General features: G+C 42.6%; 1 protein-coding gene across 1 annotated transcript in view; it reads left to right on the top strand.

Moving 5' to 3' along the window:
• Positions 1–998: 998 nt before the first annotated feature.
• Positions 999–26,848, top strand: part of SOX5 (SRY-box transcription factor 5) — a 188,132-nt gene continuing 162,282 nt past the window's right edge. The window contains exons 1-2 of the mRNA XM_072144730.1: positions 999–1,110; positions 2,783–2,880. Of these exons, the coding sequence (XP_072000831.1) occupies positions 2,843–2,880 (38 nt within the window). The 5' untranslated portion in view covers positions 999–1,110; positions 2,783–2,842. The remainder of the gene's footprint in view (positions 1,111–2,782; positions 2,881–26,848) is intronic.

Below are 26,848 nucleotides of genomic sequence, written 5' to 3'. Positions count from 1 at the left end.
TGAGAGCAGAGAGTGTGGGAAAAGAGACAGCAGACAGGAGAGAAAGAGACAGCAGAGAGTGTGGGAAAAAAGACAGCAGAGAGTGTGGGAAAAGAGACAGCAGACAGGAAAGAAAGAGAGAGCAGAGAGTGTGGGAAGAGAGACAGCAGACAGGAGAGAAAGAGAGATCAGAGAGTGTGGGAAAAGAGACAGCAGACAGGAGAGAAAGAGAGAGCAGAGAGTGTGGGAAAAGAGACAGCAGACAGGAGAGAAAGAGACAGCCGATAGTGTGGGAAAAGAGACAGCAGAGAGTGTGGGAAAAGAGACAGCAGAGAGGAGAGAAAGAGAGAGTAGAGAGTGTGGGAAAAGAGACAGCAGACAGGAGAGAAAGAGAGAGCAGAGAGTGTGGGAAAAGAGACAGCAGACAGGAGAGAAAGAGAGAGCAGAGAGTGTGGGAAAAGAGACAGCAGACAGGAGAGAAAGAGAGAGCAGAGAGTGTGGGAAAAGAGACAGCAGACAGGAGAGAAAGAGAGAGCAGAGAGTGTGGGAAAAGAGACAGCAGACAGGAGAGAAAGAGAGAGCAGAGAGTGTGGGAAAAGAGACAGCAGAGAGGAGAGCAAGAGAGAGCAGAGAGTGTGGGAAAAGAGACAGCAGAGAGTGTGGGAAAAGAGACAGCAGAGAGTGTGGGAAAAGAGACAGCAGAGAGTGTGGGAAAAGAGACAGCAGAGAGTGTGGGAAAAGAGACAGCAGAGAGTGTGGGAAAAGAGACAGCAGAGAGGAGAGCAAGAGAGAGCAGAGAGTGTGGGAAAAGAGACAGCAGACAGGAGAGAAAGAGAGAGCAGAGAGTGTGGGAAAAGAGACAGCAGACAGGAGAGAAAGAGAGAGCAGAGAGTGTGGGAAAAGAGACAGCAGACAGGAGAGAAAGAGAGAGCAGAGAGTGTGGGAAAAGAGACAGCAGACAGGAGAGAAAGAGAGAGCAGAGAGTTTGGGAAAAGAGACAGCAGACAGGAGAGTGCGAATAGACATAGGAAGAAACTGAGGAGAGAGTTTGGGAAAAGAGACACAGAGACAGAAGAGCGCAGCTGCCTGCAATGAGAGAGTGCAGAAAGTGTGTAGGGAGAGAGACAGCAGGTAAGAGAGCGCTGTCCCTCGGAGGGGCCTCTGCTAGATTTCAATCTGTCACACTCGCTTTTCTTCTCTGGGAACAATGTGTGATTGTTGTGCTCCCTCTCCAGAGCAACATGGGGGGTGGGAGGGGGCGAGAGCGCTGCTGGGGAAGGTGGCACAGAGGGTCCCTGGACTGTAGCGAGAGCGCTGCAAGAGGGTCCCTGGACTGTATAGAGAGAGCGCTGGGAGAGGGTCCCTGGACTGTATAGAGAGAGCGCTGGGAGAGGGTCCCTGGACTGTATAGAGAGAGCGCTGGGAGAGGGTCCCTGGACTGTATAGAGAGAGCGCTGAGAGAGGGTCCCTGAGCTGTAGCGAGAGCGCTGGGAGAGGGTCCCTGGACTGTATAGAGAGAGCGCTGGGAGAGGGTCCCTGGACTGTATAGAGAGAGCGCAGGGAGAGGGTCCCTGGACTGTATAGAGAGAGCGCAGGGAGAGGGTCCCTGGACTGTATAGAGAGAGCGCTGGGAGAGGGTCCCTGGACTGTATAGAGAGAGCGCTGGGAGAGGGTCCCTGGACTGTATAGAGAGAGCGCTGGGAGAGGGTCCCTGGACTGTATAGAGAGAGCGCAGGGAGAGGGTCCCTGGACTGTATAGAGAGAGCGCTGCGAGAGGGTCCCTGGACTGTATAGAGAGAGCGCTGGGAGAGGGTCCCTGGACTGTATAGAGAGAGCGCAGGGAGAGGGTCCCTGGACTGTATAGAGAGAGCGCTGGGAGAGGGTCCCTGGACTGTATAGAGAGAGCGCAGGGAGAGGGTCCCTGGACTGTATAGAGAGAGCGCAGGGAGAAGGTCCCTGGACTGTATAGAGAGAGCGCAGGGAGAGGGTCCCTGGACTGTATAGAGAGAGCGCTGGGAGAGGGTCCCTGGACTGTATAGAGAGAGCGCTGGGAGAGGGTCCCTGGACTGTATAGAGAGAGCGCTGGGAGAGGGTCCCTGGACTGTATAGAGAGAGCGCTGGGAGAGGGTCCCTGGACTGTATAGAGAGAGCGCTGGGAGAGGGTCCCTGGACTGTATAGAGAGAGCGCTGGGAGAGGGTCCCTGGACTGTATAGAGAGAGCGCTGGGAGAGGGTCCCTGAGAGCGCTGGGAGAGGGTCCCTGAGCTGTAGCGAGAGCGCTGGGAGAGGGTCTCTGAGAGCGCTGGGAGAGGGTCCCTGGACTGTATAGAGAGAGCGCTGGGAGAGGGTCCCTGGACTGTATAGAGAGAGCGCTGGGAGAGGGTCCCTGGACTGTATAGAGAGAGCGCTGGGAGAGGGTCCCTGGACTGTATAGAGAGAGCGCTGGGAGAGGGTCCCTGAGCTGTAGCGAGAGCGCTGGGACAGGGTCTCTGAGAGCGCTGGGAGAGGGTCCCTGGACTGTATAGAGAGAGTGCTGGGAGAGGGTCCCTGAGCTGTAGCGAGAGCGCTGGGAGAGGGTCTCTGAGAGCGCGGCTCGTGTCCCCGGGATGAGGATCACTGAATTACAGGGGGGGCTCCTGCGCTGCCGCTGCTACTGGCCCTTTAAGAATCTGGTCAAGCACTTCTAGTGGTGTGAGAGACACAGAGGGAGAAAGAGAGTGTCTGTGACAGGAGAGAGCGTCTGCGGAGGGAAGAGAGTGTCTGGAGCTCCGCATTTCACTCCCCGCTCTGGACTCATTTGACAGGTTCCCTTCCAGCGATCGGAGGTGGCATCTGTGACAAAGGGACTTTGTGCGGGGACCAGCATGCTGACCGAGCCCGACGCTCCGCCGGAGTTTGAGAGGTGAGTGCCGGGGACCCCCTCGCTATAGGGACCCCCATGTGTGCTGCAAACTTATACACAGGATGTCCCCAGTCTATATACAAGGACCCCGGCTTCTGGGTGTAGGGACCGCAGCTCCTGGATGTAGGGACCGCAGCTCCTGGATGTAGGGACCGCAGCTCCTGGATGTAGGGACCGCAGCTCCTGGATGTAGGGACCGCAGCTCCTGGATGTAGGGACCTTGGCTTCTGGATGTAGGGACCTTGGCTTCTGGATGTAGGGACCTTGGCTTCTGGATGTAGGGACCTTGGCTTCTGGATGTAGGGACCTTGGCTTCTAGATGTAGGGACCTTGGCTTCTGGATGTAGGGACCGCGGCTTCTGGATGTAGGGACCTTGGCTTCTGGATGTAGGGACCTTGGCTTCTGGATGTAGGGACCTTGGCTTCTGGATGTAGGGACCTTGGCTTCTGGATGTAGGGACCTTGGCTTCTGGATGTAGGGACCTTGGCTTCTGGATGTAGGGACCTTGGCTTCTGGATGTAGGGACCGCGGCTTCTGGATGTAGCGACCGCGGCTTCTGGATGTAGCGACCGCGGCTTCTGGATGTAGGGACCGCGGCTTCTGGATGTAGGGACCGCGGCTTCTGGATGTAGGGACCGCGGCTTCTGGATGTAGGGACCGCGGCTTCTGGATGTAGGGACCGCGGCTTCTGGATGTAGGGACCGCGGCTTCTGGATGTAGGGACCGCGGCTTCTGGATGTAGGGACCTCTGTCTGAAGCTCCCGGATGTAGGGACTCCTGTCTGTAGCTCCTGGATGTAGGGACCTCGGCTTCTGGATGTAGGGACCCCTGTCTGAAGCTCCTGGATGTAGGGACCCCTGTCTGTAGCTCCCGGATGTAGGAACCCCTGTCTGTAGCTCCCGGATGTAGGGACCCCTGTCTGTAGCTCCCGGATGTAGGGACCCCTGTCTGTAGCTCCTGGATGTAGGGACCCCTGTCTGTAGCTCCTGGATGTAGGGACCCCTGTCTGTAGCTCCCGGATGTAGGGACCCCTGTCTGTAGCTCCCGGATGTAGGGACCCCTGTCTGTAGCTCCTGGATGTAGGGACCCCTGTCTGTAGCTCCTGGATGTAGGGACCCCTGTCTGTAGCTCCTGGATGTAGGGACCCCTGTCTGTAGCTCCCGGATGTAGGGACCCCTGTCTGTAGCTCCCGGATGTAGGGACCCCTGTCTGTCGCTCCCGGATGTAGGGACCCCTGTCTGTAGCTCCTGGATGTAGGGACCCCTGTCTGTAGCTCCCGGATGTAGGTACTCCTGTCTGTAGCTCCCGGATGTAGGGACCTCGGCTCCTGGATGTAGGGACCCCTGTCTGTAGCTCCCGGATGTAGGGACCCCTGTCTGTAGCTCCCGGATGTAGGGACCCCTGTCTGAAGCTCCTTGATGTAGGGACCTCTGTCTGAAGCTCCTGGATGTAGGGACCCCTGTCTGTAGCTCCCGGATGTAGGGACCCCTGTCTGTAGCTCCCGGATGTAGGGACCCCTGTCTGTAGCTCCCGGATGTAGGGACCCCTGTCTGTAGCTCCCGGATGTAGGGACCCCTGTCTGTAGCTCCCGGATGTAGGGACCCCTGTCTGTAGCTCCCGGATGTAGGGACCCCTGTCTGTAGCTCCCGGATGTAGGGACCCCTGTCTGTAGCTCCCGGATGTAGGGACCCCTGTCTGTAGCTCCCGGATGTAGGGACCCCTGTCTGTAGCTCCCGGATGTAGGGACCCCTGTCTGTTGCTCCCGGATGTAGGGACCCCTGTCTGTTGCTCCTGGATGTAGGGACCCCTGTCTGTAGCTCCTGGATGTAGGGACCCCTGTCTGTAGCTCCTGGATGTAGGGACCCCTGTCTGTTGCTCCTGGATGTAGGGACCCCTGTCTGTAGCTCCCGGATGTAGGGACCCCTGTCTGTAGCTCCCGGATGTAGGGACCCCTGTCTGTAGCTTCCGGATGTAGGGACCCCTGTCTGTAGCTCCCGGATGTAGGGACCTCGGCTTCTGGATGTAGGGACCCCTGTCTGTAGCTCCTGGATGTAGGGACCCCTGTCTGTAGCTCCCGGATGTAGGGACCCCTGTCTGTAGCTCCCGGATGTAGGGACCCCTGTCTGTAGCTCCTGGATGTAGGTACTCCTGTCTGTAGCTCCCGGATGTAGGGACCTCGGCTCCTGGTTGTAGGGACCCCTGTCTGTAGCTCCTGGATGTAGGTACTCCTGTCTGTAGCTCCCGGATGTAGGGACCTCGGCTCCTGGATGTAGGGACCCCTGTCTGTAGCTCCCGGATGTAGGGACCCCTGTCTGTAGCTCCCGGATGTAGGGACCCCTGTCTGTAGCTCCTGGATGTAGGGACCCCTGTCTGTAGCTCCTGGATGTAGGGACCTCGGCTTCTGGATGTAGGGACCCCTGTCTGTAGCTCCTGGATGTAGGGACCCCTGTCTGTAGCTCCTGGATGTAGGGACCCCTGTCTGTAGCTCCTGGATGTAGGGACCTCGGCTTCTGGATGTAGGGACCCCTGTCTGTAGCTCCTGGATGTAGGGACCCCTGTCTGTAGCTCCTGGATGTAGGGACCCCTGTCTGTAGCTCCTGGATGTAGGGACCCCTGTCTGTAGCTCCTGGATGTAGGGACCCCTGTCTGTAGCTCCTGGATGTAGGGACCTCGGCTTCTGGATGTAGGGACCCCTGTCTGTAGCTCCTGGATGTAGGGACCCCTGTCTGTAGCTCCTGGATGTAGGGACCCCTGTCTGTAGCTCCTGGATGTAGGGACCCCTGTCTGTAGCTCCTGGATGTAGGGACCTCGGCTTCTGGATGTAGGGACCTCTGTCTGTAGCTCCTGGATGTAGGGACCCCTGTCTGTAGCTCCTGGATGTAGGGACCCCTGTCTGTAGCTCCTGGATGTAGGGACCCCTGTCTGTAGCTTCTGTATAGACCGGCTCTGGTCTGTATTTCGGCTCCTGCCCTAATTTAAAGAAAGTGTCATATCAGTGCATTATAGCAGGACATTATTTTGATACGTTATTCAATGATATTATATCGGTGCATTATATCGGGATGTTATATCGGTGCATTATATCAGGACGTTATATTGGGATGTTATATCGGTGCATTATATCAGGACATTATATCGGGACGTTATATCGGTGCATTATATCAGGACGTTATATTGGGATGTTATATCGGTGCATTATATCAGGACATTATATCGGGACGTTATATCGGTGCATTATATCAGGACGTTATATTGGGATGTTATATCGGTGCATTATATCAGGACATTATATCGGGACGTTATATCGGTGCATTATATCGGGATGCTGTATCGATCGCAGTAATATATCGGGATGTTATATCGGTGCATTATATCAGGACGTTGTATCGGTGCATTATATCGGGATGCTGTATCGATCGCAGCATTATATCGGTGCATTATATCGGTGCATTATATCGGGATGTTATATCGGTGCGTTATATCGGTGCGTTATATCGGTGCATTATATCGGTGCATTATATCGGGATGTTATATCGGTGCGTTATATCGGTGCATTATATCGGGATGTTATATCGGGATGTTATATCGGTGCATTATATTGGGATGTTATATCGGTGCATTAAATCAGGACGTTGTATCGGTGCATTATATCAGTGCATTATATCGGTGCATTATATCGGTGCATTATATTGGGATGTTATATCGGTGCGTTATATCGGTGCATTATATCGGTGCATTATATCGGTGCATTATATTGGGGCATTATATCGGGATGTTATATCGGTGCATTATATCGGGATGTTATATCGGTGCGTTATATCGGTGCATTATATCGGGATGTTATATCGGTGCATTATATTGGGGCATTATATCGGGATGTTATATCGGTGCATTATATCGGGATGTTATATCGGTGCGTTATATCGGTGCATTATATCGGGATGTTATATCGGTGCATTAAATCAGGACGTTGTATCGGTGCATTATATCGGTGCATTATATCGGTGCATTATATCAGTGCATTATATCGGTGCATTATATTGGGATGTTATATCGGTGCGTTATATCGGTGCATTATATCGGTGCATTATATCGGTGCATTATATCGGTGCATTATATTGGGATGTTATATCGGTGCGTTATATTGGGGCATTATATCGGGATGTTATATCGGTGCATTATATCGGGATGTTATATCGGTGCGTTATATCGGTGCATTATATCGGGATGTTATATCGGTGCGTTATATCGGTGCATTATATGGGGACGTTATATTGGGATGTTATATCGGTGCATTATATCGGTACATTATATCGGTGCATTATATCGGTGCATTGTATCGGTGCATTGTATCGGGACGTTATATCGGTGCATTATATCGGGACGTTATATCGGTGCATTATATCGGTGCATTGTATCGGTGCATTGTATCGGTGCATTGTATCGGGACGTTATATCGGTGCATTATATCGGTGCATTATATCGGTGCATTATATCGGTGCATTATATCGGTGCGTTATATCGGTGCATTATATCGGGACGTTATATCGGTGCATTATATCGGTGCATTATATCGGTGCATTATATCGGTGCATTATATCGGTGCATTATATCGGTGCATTATATCGGTGCATTATATCGGGATGTTATATCGGTGCATTATATCGGTGCATTATATCGGTGCATTATATCGGTGCATTATATCGGTGCATTATATCGGTGCATTATATCGGTGCATTATATCGGTGCATTATATCGGTGCATTATATCGGGACGTTATATCGGTGCATTATATCGGGACGTTATATCGGTGCATTATATCAGTGCATTATATCGGTGCATTATATCGGGACGTTATATCGGTGCATTATATCGGTGCATTAACTTCTTGCCTGCGCTCCAGATCTGCTCCTCGTACAGTGACCTCTTTACTGATCCCTTTGCCTCAGATCTTGTTCTAGTCCTTATATGAGGAGACTCTGCAGTCTTACCACATCCTTATACAGAGGGTCCTATCCTCTGCTCCTTGTGTCCCCTGTATATTCTCCAACAGAGCCCCCGGCTCTCCTGCTCCCTGTATACTTCCTGTATACTCCCTGTAGCCGGTCCCCGGGTCCCCTGCTCCCTGTATACTCCCTGTAGCCGGTTCCCGGGTCCCCTGCTCCCTGTATACTCCCTGTAGCCGGTCCCCTGCTCCCTGTATACTCCCTGTAGCCGGTCCCCGGGTCCCCTGCTCCCTGTATACTCCCTGTAGCCGGTCCCCTGCTCCCTGTATACTCCCTGTAGCCGGTCCCCTGCTCCCTGTATACTCCCTGTAGCCGGTCCCCGGGTCTCCTGCTCCCTGTATACTCCCTGTAGCCGGTCCCCTGCTCCCTGTATACTCCCTGTAGCCGGTCCCCGGCTCTCCTGCTCCCTGTATACTTCCTGTATACTCCCTGTAGCCGGTCCCCTGCTCCCTGTATACTCCCTGTAGCCGGTCCCCGGGTCCCCTGCTCCCTGTATACTCCCTGTAGCCGGTCCCCTGCTCCCTGTATACTCCCTGTAGCTGGTCCCCGGCTCTCCTGCTCCCTGTATACTTCCTGTAGCCGGTCCCCTGCTCCCTGTATACTCCCTGTAGCCGGTCCCCTGTATACTCCCTGTAGCCGGTCCCCTGTATACTCCCTGTAGCCGGTCCCCTGTATACTCCCTGTAGCCGGTCCCCTGTATACTCCCTGTAGCCGGTCCCCTGTATACTCCCTGTAGCCGGTCCCCTGTATACTCCCTGTAGCCGGTCCCCTGTATACTCCCTGTAGCCGGTCCCTCTATGTGCTCCGGTCCCCTGTATACTCCCTGTAGCCGGTCCCCTGTATACTCCCTGTTGTTGTAGCTTTCTCCCGGTGTGATTGGCCTGGTGTATATATATATATATATGTCACTCCGGGGCCGGGGATCTGTTTCCCCCTCGGCCGCTCGGTGCACAGTGTCGGAGGGAACAAAGGTCAGAGCGCTATCAGCTCCCGGCTGGATCCATGTTTGTCCGCGCCTCGGGGAAAACGCAGCACAAAATATACAAAAAGTCTCTGACAGTCACAACTCTCCGGGATCCCGAGGTTTCCTCCCAGGAATCGGGGGCAGACGCCATGATTTGTGGGGTGTGCACGGGAAAGGGTTAAGGAATTGGGCTCCGGATATTGAGGGGGTAAAGGTGCATTAGGGTCAGGACATTGTATCTAAATAACGGATCTAGAATCCATGGAGGCCATTACTTTGTATTGTGCAGCTTGTGGTGTGTATAGAGGGTTAGATACATTGTATATGGATATAGTAAGAGCAATGTCCTCATGTTACTTTGTATCGTGCTGCTTGTGGTGTGTATGGAGGGTTAGATACATTGTATATGGATATAGTAAGAGTAATGTTCTCATGTTACTTTGTATCGTGCAGCTTGTGGTGTGTATGGAGGGTTAGATACATTGTATATGGATATAGTAAGAGTAATGTTCTCATGTTACTTTGTATCGTGCTGCTTGTGGTGTGTATAGAGCATTAGATACATTGTATATGGATATAGTAAGAGCAATGTTCTCATGTTACTTTGTATCGTGCTGCTTGTGGTGTGTATGGAGGGTTAGATACATTGTATATGGATATAGTAAGAGCAATGTTCTCATGTTACTTTGTATCGTGCAGCTTGTGGTGTGTATAGAGGGTTAGATACACTGTATATGGATATAGTAAGAGCAATGTTCTCATGTTACTTTGTATCGTGCAGCTTGTGGTGTGTATAGAGGGTTAGATACATTGTATATGGATATAGTAAGAGCAATGTCCTCATGTTACTTTGTATCGTGCAGCTTGTGGTGTGTATGGAGGGTTAGATACATTGTATATGGATATAGTAAGAGTAATGTTCTCATGTTACTTTGTATCGTGCTGCTTGTGGTGTGTATAGAGCATTAGATACATTGTATATGGATATAGTAAGAGCAATGTTCTCATGTTACTTTGTATCGTGCTGCTTGTGGTGTGTATAGAGCATTAGATACATTGTATATGGATATAGTAAGAGCAATGTTCTCATGTTACTTTGTATCGTGCTGCTTGTGGTGTGTATAGAGCATTAGATACATTGTATATGGATATAGTAAGAGCAATGTTCTCATGTTACTTTGTATCGTGCTGCTTGTGGTGTGTATAGAGCGTTAGATACATTGTATATGGATATAGTAAGAGCAATGTTCTCATGTTACTTTGTATCGTGCTGCTTGTGGTGTGTATAGAGCGTTAGATACATTGTATATGGATATAGTAAGAGCAATGTTCTCATGTTACTTTGTATCGTGCTGCTTGTGGTGTGTATAGAGCATTAGATACATTGTATATGGATATAGTAAGAGCAATGTCCTCATGTTACTTTGTATCGTGCTGCTTGTGGTGTGTATGGAGGGTTAGATACATTGTATATGGATATAGTAAGAGCAATGTTCTCATGTTACTTTGTATAGTGCTGCTTGTGGTGTGTATGGAGGGTTAGATACTTATATGTTACTTTGTATCGTGCTGCTTGTGGTGTGTATAGAGGATTAGATACACTGTATATGGATATAGTAAGAGCAATGTTCTCATGTTACTTTGTATAGTGCTGCTTGTGGTGTGTATGGAGGGTTAGATACATTGTATATGGATATAGTAAGAGCAATGTTCTCATGTTACTTTGTATCGTGCAGCTTGTGGTGTGTATAGAGCGTTAGATACACTGTATATGGATATAGTAAGAGTAATGTTCTCATGTTACTTTGTATCGTGCTGCTTGTGGTGTGTATGGAGGGTTAGATACATTGTATATGGATATAGTAAGAGCAATGTTCTCATGTTACTTTGTATCGTGCTGATTGTGGTGTGTATGGAGGGTTAGATACATTGTATATGGATATAGTAAGAGCAATGTTCTCATGTTACTTTGTATCGTGCTGCTTGTGGTGTGTATGGAGAGTTAGATACACTGTATATGGATATAGTAAGAGTAATGTCCTCATGTTACTTTGTATCGTGCTGCTTGTGGTGTGTATAGAGGGTTAGATACATTGTATATGGATATAGTAAGAGCAATGTTCTCATGTTACTTTGTATCGTGCTGCTTGTGGTGCGTATGGAGAGTTAGATACACTGTATATGGATATAGTAAGAGTAATGTCCTCATGTTACTTTGTATCGTGCTGCTTGTGGTGTGTATAGAGGGTTAGATACTTATATGTTACTTTGTATCGTGCCGTTTGTGGTGTGTATAGAGCGTTAGATACACTGTATATGGATATAGTAAGAGTAATGTCCTCATGTTACTTTGTATAGGTGCTGCTTGTGGTGTGTATAGAGGGTTAGATACTTATATGTTACTTTGTATCGTGCCGTTTGTGGTGTGTATAGAGCGTTAGATACATTGTATATGGATATAGTAAGAGTAATGTCCTCATGTTACTTTGTATCGTGCTGCTTGTGGTGTGTATGGAGGGTTAGATACTTATATGTTACTTTGTATCATGCCGCTTGTGGTGTGTATAGAGCGTTAGATACATTGTATATGGATATAGTAAGAGTAATGTCCTCATGTTACTTTGTATCGTGCTGCTTGTGGTGTGTATGGAGGGTTAGATACTTATATGTTACTTTGTATCGTGCTGCTTGTGGTGTGTATAGAGCGTTAGATACATTGTATATGGATATAGTAAGAGTAATGTCCTCATGTTACTTTGTATCGTGCTGCTTGTGGTGTGTATAGAGGGTTAGATACTTATATGTTACTTTGTATCGTGCTGCTTGTGGTGTGTATAGAGCGTTAGATACATTGTATATGGATATAGTAAGAGCAATGTTCTCATGTTACTTTGTATCGTGCTGCTTGTGGTGTGTATAGAGGGTTTGATACATTGTATATGGATATAGTAAGAGCAATGTCCTCATGTTACTTTGTATCGTGCTGCTTGCGGTGTGTATAGAGCGTTAGATACATTGTATATGGATATAGTAAGAGCAATGTTCTCATGTTACTTTGTATCGTGCTGCTTGCGGTGTGTATAGAGCGTTAGATACATTGTATATGGATATGAGTAATTTTCCCATGTTAATTTGTTACTTTGTATCTGATTGTGGTGTGTGTAGAGAGTTAAATACATTGGGGTAATTAGGGTTAGGGGCAGTTGTGGTACAAATGCTATGGCCATAGGACAGAGCGGAGCCCCTGTGGCCCAGACATTATTTGCATAGTCTGGCTCTCACAATACCACGGAATTGATGATTTCGGACATTTAGGCGCAGGTTGGCGCAGTGGTCCCTACAGCGGTCTCGATTCTGCAACCTTTTTTTGCAACTTTCTGTGCGACTGAAGCCCAAAAACAACCGCCGTGGCATAAGACACATCGAGGGGCTCAGCCACTATAATATAGACGTATAGAAGTGTCGTCAGGAGCCGAATGTAGGCAGTCTTCTCATGTTACTCTGTACACGGCAGCTTGTGGTGTGTATAGAGCGTTAGATACATTGTATATGGGTATAGTAAGGGTAATGTTCTCATGTTACTTTGTATCGTGCTGCTTGTGGTGTGTATAGAGCGTTAGATACATTGTATATGGGTATAGTAAGAGCAATGTTCTCATGTTACTTTGTATATTGGTGATTGTGGTGTGTATGGAGGGTTAGATACACTGTATATGGATATAATAAGCGCAGTCGTCTCATGGCTGATTGTGGTGTGTCTAGAGGGAGGGATACATCAGGTTACTTTTGTATATTGGTGATTGTGGTGTGTATGGAGGGTTAGATACACTGTATATGGATATAATAAGCGCAGTCGTCTCATGGCTGATTGTGGTGTGTCTAGAGGGAGGGATACATCAGGTTACTTTTGTATATTGGTGATTGTGGTGTGTATGGAGGGTTAGATACATTGTATATGGATATAGTAAGAGCAATGTTCTCATGTTACTTTGTATCGTGCTGCTTGTGGTGTGTATAGAGGGTTAGATACATTGTATATGGATATAGTAAGAGCAATGTTCTCATGTTACTTTGTATCGTGCTGATTGTGGTGTGTATGGAGGGTTAGATACACTGTATATGGATATAGTAAGAGCAATGTTCTCATGTTACTTTGTATCGTGCTGATTGTGGTGTGTATGGAGGGTTAGATACACTGTATATGGATATAGTAAGAGCAGTGTTCTCATGTTACTTTGTATCGTGCAGCTTGTGGTGTGTATAGAGCGTTAGATACACTGTATATGGATATAGTAAGAGCAATGTTCTCATGTTACTTTGTATCGTGCTGCTTGTGGTGTGTATGGAGGGTTAGATACATTGTATATGGATATAGTAAGAGCAATGTTCTCATGTTACTTTGTATCGTGCAGCTTGTGGTGTGTATAGAGCGTTAGATACACTGTATATGGATATAGTAAGAGCAATGTTCTCGTGTTACTTTGTATCGTGCTGCTTGTGGTGTGTATGGAGGGTTAGATACATTGTATATGGATATAGTAAGAGCAATGTTCTCGTGTTACTTTGTATCGTGCTGCTTGTGGTGTGTATGGAGGGTTAGATACATTGTATATGAATATAATACTTGCAGTCATCTCCTGTTACTTTGTATATTGGTGATTGCGGTGTGTCTAGAGGGTTGGATACATCATGTTACTTTGTATATTGGTGATTGCGGTGTGTCTAGAGGGTTGGATACATCATGTTACTTTGTATATTGGTGATTGCGGTGTGTCTAGAGGGTTGGATACATCATGTTACTTTGTATATTGGTGATTGCGGTGTGTCTAGAGGGTTGGATACATCATGTTACTTTGTATATTGGTGATTGCGGTGTGTATAGAGGGTTGGATACATCATGTTACTTTGTATATTGGTGATTGCGGTGTGTCTAGAGGGTTGGATACATCATGTTACTTTGTATATTGGTGATTGCGGTGTGTCTAGAGGGTTGGATACATCATGTTACTTTGTATATTGGTGATTGCGGTGTGTCTAGAGGGTTGGATACATCATGTTACTTTGTATATTGGTGATTGCGGTGTGTATAGAGGGTTGGATACATCATGTTACTTTGTATATTGGTGATTGCGGTGTGTATAGAGGGTTGGATACATCATGTTACTTTGTATATTGGTGATTGCGGTGTGTCTAGAGGGTTGGATACATCATGTTACTTTGTATATTGGTGATTGCGGTGTGTATAGAGGGTTGGGTACATCATGTTACTTTGTATATTGGTGATTGCGGTGTGTCTAGAGGGTTGGATACATCATGTTACTTTGTATATTGGTGATTGCGGTGTGTCTAGAGGGTTGGATACATCATGTTACTTTGTATATTGGTGATTGCGGTGTGTCTAGAGGGTTGGATACATCATGTTACTTTGTATATTGGTGATTGCGGTGTGTATAGAGGGTTGGATACATCATGTTACTTTGTATATTGGTGATTGCGGTGTGTCTAGAGGGTTGGATACATCATGTTACTTTGTATATTGGTGATTGCGGTGTGTATAGAGGGTTGGATACATCATGTTACTTTGTATATTGGTGATTGCGGTGTGTATAGAGGGTTGGATACATCATGTTACTTTGTATATTGGTGATTGCGGTGTGTATAGAGGGTTGGATACATCATGTTACTTTGTATATTGGTGATTGCGGTGTGTCTAGAGGGTTGGATACATCATGTTACTTTGTATATTGGTGATTGCGGTGTGTCTAGAGGGTTGGATACATCATGTTACTTTGTATATTGGTGATTGCGGTGTGTATAGAGGGTTGGATACATCATGTTACTTTGTATATTGGTGATTGCGGTGTGTATAGAGGGTTGGATACATCATGTTACTTTGTATATTGGTGATTGCGGTGTGTCTAGAGGGTTGGATACATCATGTTACTTTGTATATTGGTGATTGCGGTGTGTCTAGAGGGTTGGATACATCATGTTACTTTGTATATTGGTGATTGCGGTGTGTATAGAGGGTTGGATACATCATGTTACTTTGTATATTGGTGATTGCGGTGTGTCTAGAGGGTTGGATACATCATGTTACTTTGTATATTGGTGATTGCGGTGTGTCTAGAGGGTTGGATACATCATGTTACTTTGTATATTGGTGATTGCGGTGTGTATAGAGGGTTGGATACATCATGTTACTTTGTATATTGGTGATTGCGGTGTGTATAGAGGGTTGGATACATCATGTTACTTTGTATATTGGTGATTGCGGTGTGTATAGAGGGTTGGATACATCATGTTACTTTGTATATTGGTGATTGCGGTGTGTCTAGAGGGTTGGATACATCATGTTACTTTGTATATTGGTGATTGCGGTGTGTCTAGAGGGTTGGATACATCATGTTACTTTGTATATTGGTGATTGCGGTGTGTATAGAGGGTTGGATACATCATGTTACTTTGTATATTGGTGATTGCGGTGTGTATAGAGGGTTGGATACATCATGTTACTTTGTATATTGGTGATTGCGGTGTGTCTAGAGGGTTGGATACATCATGTTACTTTGTATATTGGTGATTGCGGTGTGTCTAGAGGGTTGGATACATCATGTTACTTTGTATATTGGTGATTGCGGTGTGTATAGAGGGTTAGATACATGTGCATTTAGAAAGCATAAAATGCTAATGTTATTTTGTATCATGCTGCTTGTGGTGTGTTTAGAGAGTAAGATACACTGTGTAGGAATATAAGGGTACACTGCATATGTTACTTTGTGTTGTGCTGCTTGTGGTGTGTATAGAGGGTCAGTGAATACACGGCAAATGTTACTTTGCATATTGGTGATTGCGGTGTGTATAGAGAGCTGGATACATTGTATCTTAATATAGTAAAAGTCGTTTTCTCTTATTATTTTTTATTTTCTTTTTGTGCTGCTTGTGGTGTGTATAGAGGGTCGGATATATTGTTGTATGTGGATACAAGAGTAGTTTTTCTCTTGTTACATTGCATTGTACTGCTTGTGGTGTCTATAGGGGGTCAGATATGTTGTATGTGGATCCATGGGGGGAGAAGCGTCATTTTAGGGCCAGGATATTAGGTAGAATATTCCAGGTTGCTCTGTGGGGGTCTAGGATACGACAGCAGAAGAGTCCGGATGGGGTCGGGGTATTAGCGAGAGGACGGATGAGGAGAGCGGCTTTGTATTAGTGTCTTAGGGGGAGAGCATTCAGGGACAGAGGTTTCCTATTAGTGTCAGGATTTATAGGGTTAAAGGTGTGTTATTAGGGTCAGAGGGTGCGGGGGCAGCGCCTCTGTATTGGTGTCGGGGTCTCTGTTGGGGTGGGCTCGGCAGTCGTCCTCCGGAGATGGCTTATTACCAGGGGATTTGTCGGCCCCGGAAAGTTCCCTGTAAGTTGTGGCCCTGGGCCGGGAGCTTCCTGGCAGCGAGGGGTTAAGTGGAGCGTTTTCTATGTTAGCGACTGGATGTCCCGGATAGAACAAAATAGCCGCAGGTTACGGAGTAAAATCCGCACTTAGCCGCTGTAGTGTCGCCCACATGTACACAGCGAGGGGATTTATTTTGGGGTCCTGGTGACAATGGCGAGCGCTTAAATCCCGGTCCGTGTAAGTCAGCGGAGCGCGCGGCGCCCTCTTCACCTGCTCACCGTCTTATCCCGTTCTCCTAAATTATTTTTCCAAAAACACAAAACAGGGAAATCCCTTGTGCGAGGGCGGCGGGCGGCGGGCACGGAAAGTGCGAGGGCGCCCCCCATGTTACCCGCTAATGGCTGCAGCCTGATTCCCACAATTAGATGGAGGATTGTACTGGGGGTCCCCCCCTCCGGCTCGTCTGCTACTGAGAGATCCGGCTCGTGTTGTACTTGGCTTATAACGCGCAGCGATTACAATACGAAAAAGACTGTCAAAATCTTGTCAGGATAATGAGCGTGTTCCGCGTGTGACAGCGCTCCGCGCGCTGCGATCCATCGCCGTCTGGCTGCGGCCATAAGAGCTGACACTCTACACTGATCACCACCTGCGGAGACCTGACTTGACGCTTCTGATAAGTTGTTACATTGTGTCGGCGCAGGGTGATTGACGGCTCGGACAGAACTGGTATTTAATCTGGAGACCAGATGTGAGCCGGTGTCAGGGGTTGTGCAACTACTGTTCCTCCACTTAATCTATTATCTCCCAGAGCGGGCGGGCGAGCGAGCAGAGATGTCATTAGTATGGAGGACCCCCGCTTCATACACCTCTCCATACGGGAGCCGTTAACTCCTTAATAAAATGGTGGCGTTAGAGGAAGAGGCATCAATCAGCGCATAATTCCTCCTACAATAACAATTTGCTTTTGTTTCTGGCTCCCCGTTTTGTGTACACAGGACCGGCGCTGAGTTATGTTGTATTCTTGTATTTGTATGGGTGATTTGTCACAAAGTTACTGGAGTGAAGTGCTGGATACATTGCCTTAACCCCTTCCACGCCTGCTATAGGGTGTGAGACACGTGTGCGCAGTGTTTGATATAACGGAGGGGGGGGGGGCGGATTTTCCCACGACCCCCCTCTCTCCCGCCCTCGCCATCATGTTCAGTTAACCTCTTAACTGCTGATGTGTAAAGCGGCTGACATGCCCCGAGGGGCTGTGAAAGATGAGGAGTCAGGGGGGACAATTGATTGTGGTGGCTGCGGGGGATTTGCAGGGGATTAGGTGTAATGGCGAGCCGTCACCTTCGGCGCGGTGCTGCCGTTATCTGCCGTGAAGCGCCGGCTTTTATTGCACATTATTGAGGCTTTGCCTCCGACCACCCTGGTAATGGCTCGCAGATGTTCCTGCGCTCCGCCATCAGCCGCCGTGATTTTATTAGAAGATTTTCCGATACCTTAATTAAGGAAATAATTGTCTGGAATATAAAGCTTCCCGGCTGCCAGCTCCTCGTCAGACGAAGATCTTGTAATACTCAGCGCTGAGGAGGACGGCTGCACCTCGTATTTACCGGGGGAGGGGAGGGGATACCCCACTAGTTCACAAAATGAGTTTCCACATTAACCTCTTGGGTCCAGCCCCCCCCCTCCCCGTCAGTAATAGACTTGGTCACAATGTATCCAGTGTCTCCTCCTGGCATATGACTCGCTGTTGACTTCTTTGGCTTCTTAAAGCCACAGACTGTTCCTTTATATAACTTCATGAAGTGACCCCATTGATGAGACCGCCGGCTAAATATAGACCCCAGCATTGTACTGAGACCGGGAGAACCGAGCCCAGAACTGCCCAGGATTAGGAAACTGACACCAAAGTCTGAACTGTAAATATTTATACTGAGTGATACATTGTGTCATAAGGAGTATTACATCATACCGAGCGTTATAACGTATCACATGTGGAGTATTACATCATACCGAGCGTTATAACGTATCACATGTGGAGTATTACATCATACCGAGCGTTATAACGTATCACATGTGGAGTATTGTATTATACTGAGTGTTACTTGTATCATATGTGGAGTATTATATTATACTGAGTGTTACTTGTATCATATGTGGAGTATTATATTATACTGAGTGTTACTAGTATCATATGTGGAGTATTATATTATACTGAGTGTTACTTGTATCATATGTGGAGTATTAGATTATACTGAGTGTTACTTGTATCATATGTGGAGTATTAGATTATACTGAGTGTTACTAGTATCATATGTGAAGTATTATATTATACTGAGTGTTACTAGTATCATATGTGGAGTATTATATTATACTGAGTGTTACTAGTATCATATGTGGAGTATTATATTATACTGAGTGTTACTAGTATCATATGTGGAGTATTATATTATACTGAGTGTTACTTGTATCGTATGTGGAGTATTATATTATACTGAGTGTTACTTGTATCATATGTGGAGTATTATATTATACTGAGTGTTACTAGTATCATATGTGGAGTATTATATTATACTGAGTGTTACTAGTATCATATGTGGAGTATTATATTATACTGAGTGTTACTAGTATCATATGTGGAGTATTATATTATACTGAGTGTTACTTGTATCATATGTGAAGTATTATATTATACTGAGTGTTACTAGTATCATATGTGGAGTATTATATTATACTGAGTGTTACTTGTATCATATGTGGAGTATTATATTATACTGAGTGTTACTTGTATCATATGTGGAGTATTATATTATACTGAGTGTTACTAGTATCATATGTGGAGTATTATATTATACTGAGTGTTACTAGTATCGTATGTGGAGTATTATATTATACTGAGTGTTACTAGTATCATATGTGGAGTATTATATTATACTGAGTGTTACTAGTATCATATGTGGAGTATTATATTATACTGAGTGTTACTAGTATCATATGTGGAGTATTATATTATACTGAGTGTTACTAGTATCATATGTGGAGTATTATATTATACTGAGTGTTACTAGTATCATACGTGAAGTATTATATTATACTGAGTGTTACTAGTATCATATATGTGGAGTATTAAATTATACTGAGTGTTACTAGTATCATATGTGGAGTATTATATTATACTGAGTGTTACTAGTATCATATGTGGAGTATTATATTATACTGAGTGTTACTAGTATCGTATGTGGAGTATTATATTATACTGAGTGTTACTAGTATCATATGTGGAGTATTATATTATACTGAGTGTTACTAGTATCATATGTGGAGTATTATATTATACTGAGTGTTACTAGTATCATATGTGGAGTATTGTATTATACTGAGTGTTACTAGTATCATATGTGGAGTATTATATTATACTGAGTGTTACTAGTATCATATGTGGAGTATTATATTATACTGAGTGTTACTAGTATCATATGTGGAGTATTATATTATACTGAGTGTTACTAGTATCATATGTGGAGTATTGTATTATACTGAGTGTTACTTGTATCATATGTGGAGTATTATATTATACTGAGTGTCACTAGTATCACATGTGGAGTATTATATTATACTGAGTGTTACTAGTATCATATGTGGAGTATTATATTATACTGAGTGTTACTAGTATCACATGTGGAGTATTATATTATACTGAGTGTTACTAGTATCATATGTGGAGTATTATATTATACTGAGTGTTACTAGTATCATATGTGGAGTATTATATTATACTGAGTGTTACTAGTATCATATGTGGAGTATTATATTATACTGAGTGTTACTTGTATCATATGTGGAGTATTATATTATACTGAGTGTTACTAGTATCATATGTGGAGTATTATATTATACTGAGTGTTACTAGTATCACATGTGGAGTATTATATTATACTGAGTGTTACTAGTATCATATGTGGAGTATTATATTATACTGAGTGTTACTTGTATCATATGTGGAGTATTATATTATACTGAGTGTTACTAGTATCACATGTGGAGTATTATATTATACTGAGTGTTACTAGTATCATATGTGGAGTATTATATTATACTGAGTGTTACTTGTATCATATGTGGAGTATTATATTATACTGAGTGTTACTAGTATCATATGTGGAGTATTATATTATACTGAGTGTTACTAGTATCGTATGTGGAGTATTATATTATACTGAGTGTTACTAGTATCATATGTGGAGTATTATATTATACTGAGTGTTACTAGTATCATATGTGGAGTATTATATTATACTGAGTGTTACTTGAATCATATGTGGAGTATTATATTATACTGAGTGTTACTAGTATCATATGTGGAGTATTATATTATACTGAGTGTTACTTGTATCATATGTGGAGTATTATATTATACTGAGTGTTACTAGTATCATATGTGGAGTATTATATTATACTGAGTGTTGCTAGTATCATATGTGGAGTATTATATTATACTGAGTGTTACTTGTATCATATGTGGAGTATTATATTATACTGAGTGTTACTTGTATCATATGTGGAGTATTATATTATACTGAGTGTTACTAGTATCATATGTGGAGTATTATATTATACTGAGTGTTACTAGTATCATATGTGGAGTATTATATTATACTGAGTGTTACTAGTATCATATGTGGAGTATTATATTATACTGAGTGTTACTTGTATCATATGTGGAGTATTATATTATACTGAGTGTTACTAGTATCATATGTGGAGTATTATATTATACTGAGTGTTACTAGTATCATATGTGGAGTATTATATTATACTGAGTGGCACTAGTATCATATGTGGAGTATTATATTATACTGAGTGTTACTAGTATCATATGTGGAGTATTATATTCTACTGAGTGTTACTAGTATCATATGTGGAGTATTATATTATACTGAGTGTTACTAGTATCATATGTGGAGTATTATATTATACTGAGTGTTACTAGTATCATATGTGGAGTATTATATTATACTGAGTGTTACTTGTATCATATGTGGAGTATTATATTATACTGAGTGTTACTAGTATCATATGTGGAGTATTATATTATACTGAGTGTTGCTAGTATCATATGTGGAGTATTATATTATACTGAGTGTTACTTGTATCATATGTGGAGTATTATATTATACTGAGTGTTACTTGTATCATATGTGGAGTATTATATTATACTGAGTGTTGCTAGTATCATATGTGGAGTATTATATTATACTGGGTGTTACTAGTATCATATGTGGAGTATTATATTATACTGAGTGTTACTAGTATCATATGTGGAGTATTATATTATACTGAGTGTTACTTGTATCATATGTGGAGTATTATATTATACTGAGTGTTACTAGTATCATATGTGGAGTATTATATTATACTGAGTGTTACTAGTATCATATGTGGAGTATTATATTATACTGAGTGGCACTAGTATCATATGTGGAGTATTATATTATACTGAGTGTTACTAGTATCATATGTGGAGTATTATATTATACTGAGTGTTACTAGTATCATATGTGGAGTATTATATTATACTGAGTGTTACTAGTATCATATGTGGAGTATTATATTATACTGAGTGTTACTTGTATCATATGTGAAGTATTATATTATACTGAGTGTTACTAGTATCATATGTGGAGTATTATATTATACTGAGTGTTACTAGTATCATATGTGAAGTATTATATTATACTGAGTGTTACTAGTATCATATGTGGAGTATTATATTATACTGAGTGTCACTTGTATCATATGTGGAGTATTATATTATACTGAGTGTTACTAGTATCATATGTGGAGTATTATATTATACTGAGTGTTACTAGTATCATATGTGGAGTATTATATTATACTGAGTGTTACTTGTATCATATGTGGAGTATTATATTATACTGAGTGTTACTAGTATCATATGTGGAGTATTATATTATACTGAGTGTTACTAGTATCATATGTGAAGTATTATATTATACTGAGTGTTACTAGTATCGTATGTGGAGTATTATATTATACTGAGTGTTACTAGTATCGTATGTGGAGTATTATATTATACTGAGTGTTACTAGTATCATATGTGGAGTATTATATTATACTGAGTGTCACTTGTATCATATGTGGAGTATTATATTATACTGAGTGTTACTAGTATCATATGTGGAGTATTATATTATACTGAGTGTTACTAGTATCATATGTGGAGTATTATATTATACTGAGTGTTACTAGTATCATATGTGGAGTATTATATTATACTGAGTGTTACTAGTATCATATGTGGAGTATTATATTATACTGAGTGTTACTAGTATCATATGTGGAGTATTATATTATACTGAGTGTTACTAGTATCATATGTGGAGTATTATATTATACTGAGTGTTACTAGTATCATATGTGGGGTATTATATTATACTGAGTGGCACTAGTATCATATGTGGAGTATTATATTATACTGAGTGTTACTAGTATCATATGTGGAGTATTATATTATACTGAGTGTTACTAGTATCATATGTGGAGTATTATATTATACTGAGTGTTACTTGTATCATATGTGGAGTATTATATTATACTGAGTGTTACTTGTATCATATGTGGAGTATTATATTATACTGAGTGTTACTTGTATCATATGTGGAGTATTATATTATACTGAGTGTTACTAGTATCATATGTGGAGTATTATATTATACTGAGTGTTACTTGTATCATATGTGGAGTATTATATTATACTGAGTGTTACTAGTATCATATGTGGAGTATTATATTATACTGAGTGTTACTAGTATCATATGTGAAGTATTATATTATACTGAGTGGCACTAGTATCATATGTGGAGTATTATATTATACTGAGTGTTACTAGTATCATATGTGGAGTATTATATTATACTGAGTGTTACTAGTATCATATGTGGTGTATTATATTATACTGAGTGTTACTAGTATCATATGTGGAGTATTATATTATACTGAGTGTTACTAGTATCATATGTGGAGTATTATATTATACTGAGTGTTACTAGTATCATATGTGGAGTATTATATTATACTGAGTGTTACTAGTATCATATGTGGAGTATTATATTATACTGAGTGTTACTAGTATCATATGTGGAGTATTATATTATACTGAGTGTTACTAGTATCATATGTGGAGTATTATATTATACTGAGTGTTACTAGTATCATATGTGGAGTATTATATTATACTGAGTGGCACTAGTATCATATGTGGAGTATTATATTATACTGAGTGGCACTAGTATCATATGTGGAGTATTATATTATACTGAGTGTTACTAGTATCATATGTGGAGTATTATATTATACTGAGTGTTACTAGTATCATATGTGGAGTATTATATTATACTGAGTGGCACTAGTATCATATGTGGAGTATTATATTATACTGAGTGGCACTAGTATCATATGTGGAGTATTATATTATACTGAGTGTTACTAGTATCATACGTGAAGTATTATATTATACTGAGTGGCACTAGTATCATATGTGGAGTATTATATTATACTGAGTGTTACTAGTATCATATGTGGAGTATTATATTATACTGAGTGTTACTAGTATCATATGTGGAGTATTATATTATACTGAGTGTTACTTGTATCATATGTGGAGTACTATATTATACTGAGTGTTACTAGTATCATATGTGGAGTACTATATTATACTGAGTGTTACTAGTATCATATGTGGAGTATTATATTATACTGAGTGTTACTAGTATCGTATGTGGAGTATTATATTATACTGAGTGTTACTAGTATCATATGTGGAGTATTATATTATACTGAGTGTCACTTGTATCATATGTGGAGTATTATATTATACTGAGTGTTACTAGTATCATATGTGGAGTATTATATTATACTGAGTGTTACTAGTATCATATGTGGAGTATTATATTATACTGAGTGTTACTAGTATCATATGTGGAGTATTATATTATACTGAGTGTTACTTGTATCATATGTGGAGTATTATATTATACTGAGTGTTACTTGTATCATATGTGGAGTATTATATTATACTGAGTGTTACTAGTATCATATGTGGAGTATTATATTATACTGAGTGTTACTAGTATCATATGTGGAGTATTATATTATACTGAGTGTTACTAGTATCATATGTGGAGTATTATATTATACTGAGTGTTACTTGTATCATATGTGGAGTATTATATTATACTGAGTGTTACTAGTATCATATGTGGAGTATTATATTATACTGAGTGTTACTAGTATCATATGTGGAGTATTATATTATACTGAGTGTTACTAGTATCATATGTGGAGTATTATATTATACTGAGTGTTACTAGTATCATATGTGGAGTATTATATTATACTGAGTGTTACTTGTATCATATGTGGAGTATTATATTATACTGAGTGTTACTAGTATCATATGTGGAGTATTATATTATACTGAGTGTTACTAGTATCATATGTGGAGTATTATATTATACTGAGTGTTACTAGTATCATATGTGGAGTATTATATTATACTGAGTGTTACTAGTATCATATGTGGAGTATTATATTATACTGAGTGTTACTTGTATCATATGTGGAGTATTATATTATACTGAGTGTTACTAATATCATGTGGAGTATTATATTATACTGAGTGTTACTTGTATCATATGTGGAGTATTATATTATACTGAGTGTTACTTGTATCATATGTGGAGTATTATATTATACTGAGTGTTACTAGTATCATATGTGGAGTATTATATTATACTGAGTGTCACTAGTATCATATGTGAAGTATTATATTATACTGAGTGTTACTAGTATCATATGTGGAGTATTATATTATACTGAGTGTTACTTGTATCATATGTGGAGTATTATATTATACTGAGTGTTACTTGTGTCATCTGCGAAGTGTTTTATTGTATCAGTGTATACTCCTGGGTGTTACATTGTATCAGTATATACTACTGGGTGTTACATTGTATCGGTATATACTCCTGCTTGTTACATTGTATCGGTATATACTCCTGCGTGTTACATTGTATCGGTATATACTCCTGGGTGTTACATTGTATCGGTATATACTCCTGGGTGTTACATTTTATCAGTATATACTCCTGGGTGTTACATTGTATCGGTATATACTCCTGGGTGTTACATTGTATCAGTGTATACTCCTGGGTGTTACATTGTATCGGTATATACTCCTGGGTGTTACATTGTATCGGTATATACTCCTGGGTGTTACATTGTATCGGTATATACTCCTGGGTGTTACATTGTATCGGTATATACTCCTGGGTGTTACATTGTATCGGTATATACTCCTGGGTGTAACATTGTATCAGTATATACTCCTGCGTGTTACATTGTATCAGTGTATACTCCTGGGTGTTACATTGTATCGGTATATACTCCTGGGTGTTACATTGTATCGGTATATACTCCTGCGTGTTACATTGTATCAGTGTATACTCCTGGGTGTTACATTGTATCGGTGTATACTCCTGGGTGTTACATTGTATCGGTATATACTCCTGCGTGTTACATTGTATATCAGTGTATACTCCTGGGTGTTACATTGTATCGGTGTATACTCCTGGGTGTTACATTGTATCGGTGTATACTCCTGGGTGTTACATTGTATCGGTATATACTCCTGGGTGTTACATTGTATCGGTATATACTCCTGGGTGTTACATTGTATCGGTATATACGCCTGCGTGTTACATTGTATCAGTATATACTCCTGGGTGTAACATTGTATCAGTATATACTCCTGGGTGTTACATTGTATCAGTATATACTCCTGGGTGTTACATTGTATCGGTATATTCTCCTGCGTGTTACATTGTATCGGTACATACTCCTGTGTGTTACATTGTATCGGTATATACTCCTGTGTGTTACATTGTATCGGTATATACTCCTGTGTGTTACATTGTATCGGTATATACTCCTGTGCATTGTAACGTTGTATACTTTTGTTACAATGTGTCATGTCCTGACTCTCGGTTCTTCCTTCCTCCGTGTCTTCCCTCGCTCCTCTCTTTCAGTGATTCTTGGTGATGCCGCAGATGATGAAACATTTATTAATTCTATTAAAATCCTTTCTGATCTTCTCTATTGATTGTTCCAGATGTGTAGATCTCTGCTTGCTGTCATTCCTGTTCTCCTATGGGGGGTAGCTGGTATGGTATGATGTGTGTATACCATCAGTAGTATATAGCAGGACGTGTGTGAGGCTGAGATATAGCTGTTGGAGCTCATGCGCTGACACATTGTGCCGCTGTGCTCTGTTACTTTGTATCTGTACGGAAGGGCTCAATGAATGCAGATGAGGGGCCCCGGGAGTCTCCCCGAGGTGGTGACTTTATTTCCTCCGACCCCTGACCCCATAATCCGCCCTTGGAGTTGCGCCACGTTCCTCGTCTCGTCTTATTTCTAGCAGATTGTAACTTTTTCCCGGCAATGAAATGAAAGCGCAGCAACGCTGACAATTCTGTCACAACATCTGTGCTGCGGGGGGCGCCGGGGGCGAGACGCAACACATC

The sequence above is a fragment of the Engystomops pustulosus genome, chromosome 4, assembly GCF_040894005.1.
Source record: "Engystomops pustulosus chromosome 4, aEngPut4.maternal, whole genome shotgun sequence".
Lineage (NCBI taxonomy): Eukaryota > Metazoa > Chordata > Amphibia > Anura > Leptodactylidae > Engystomops > Engystomops pustulosus.
Note: the sequence above shows the minus strand (reverse complement) of the source record. Positions and strands in the feature narration are given on the sequence as shown.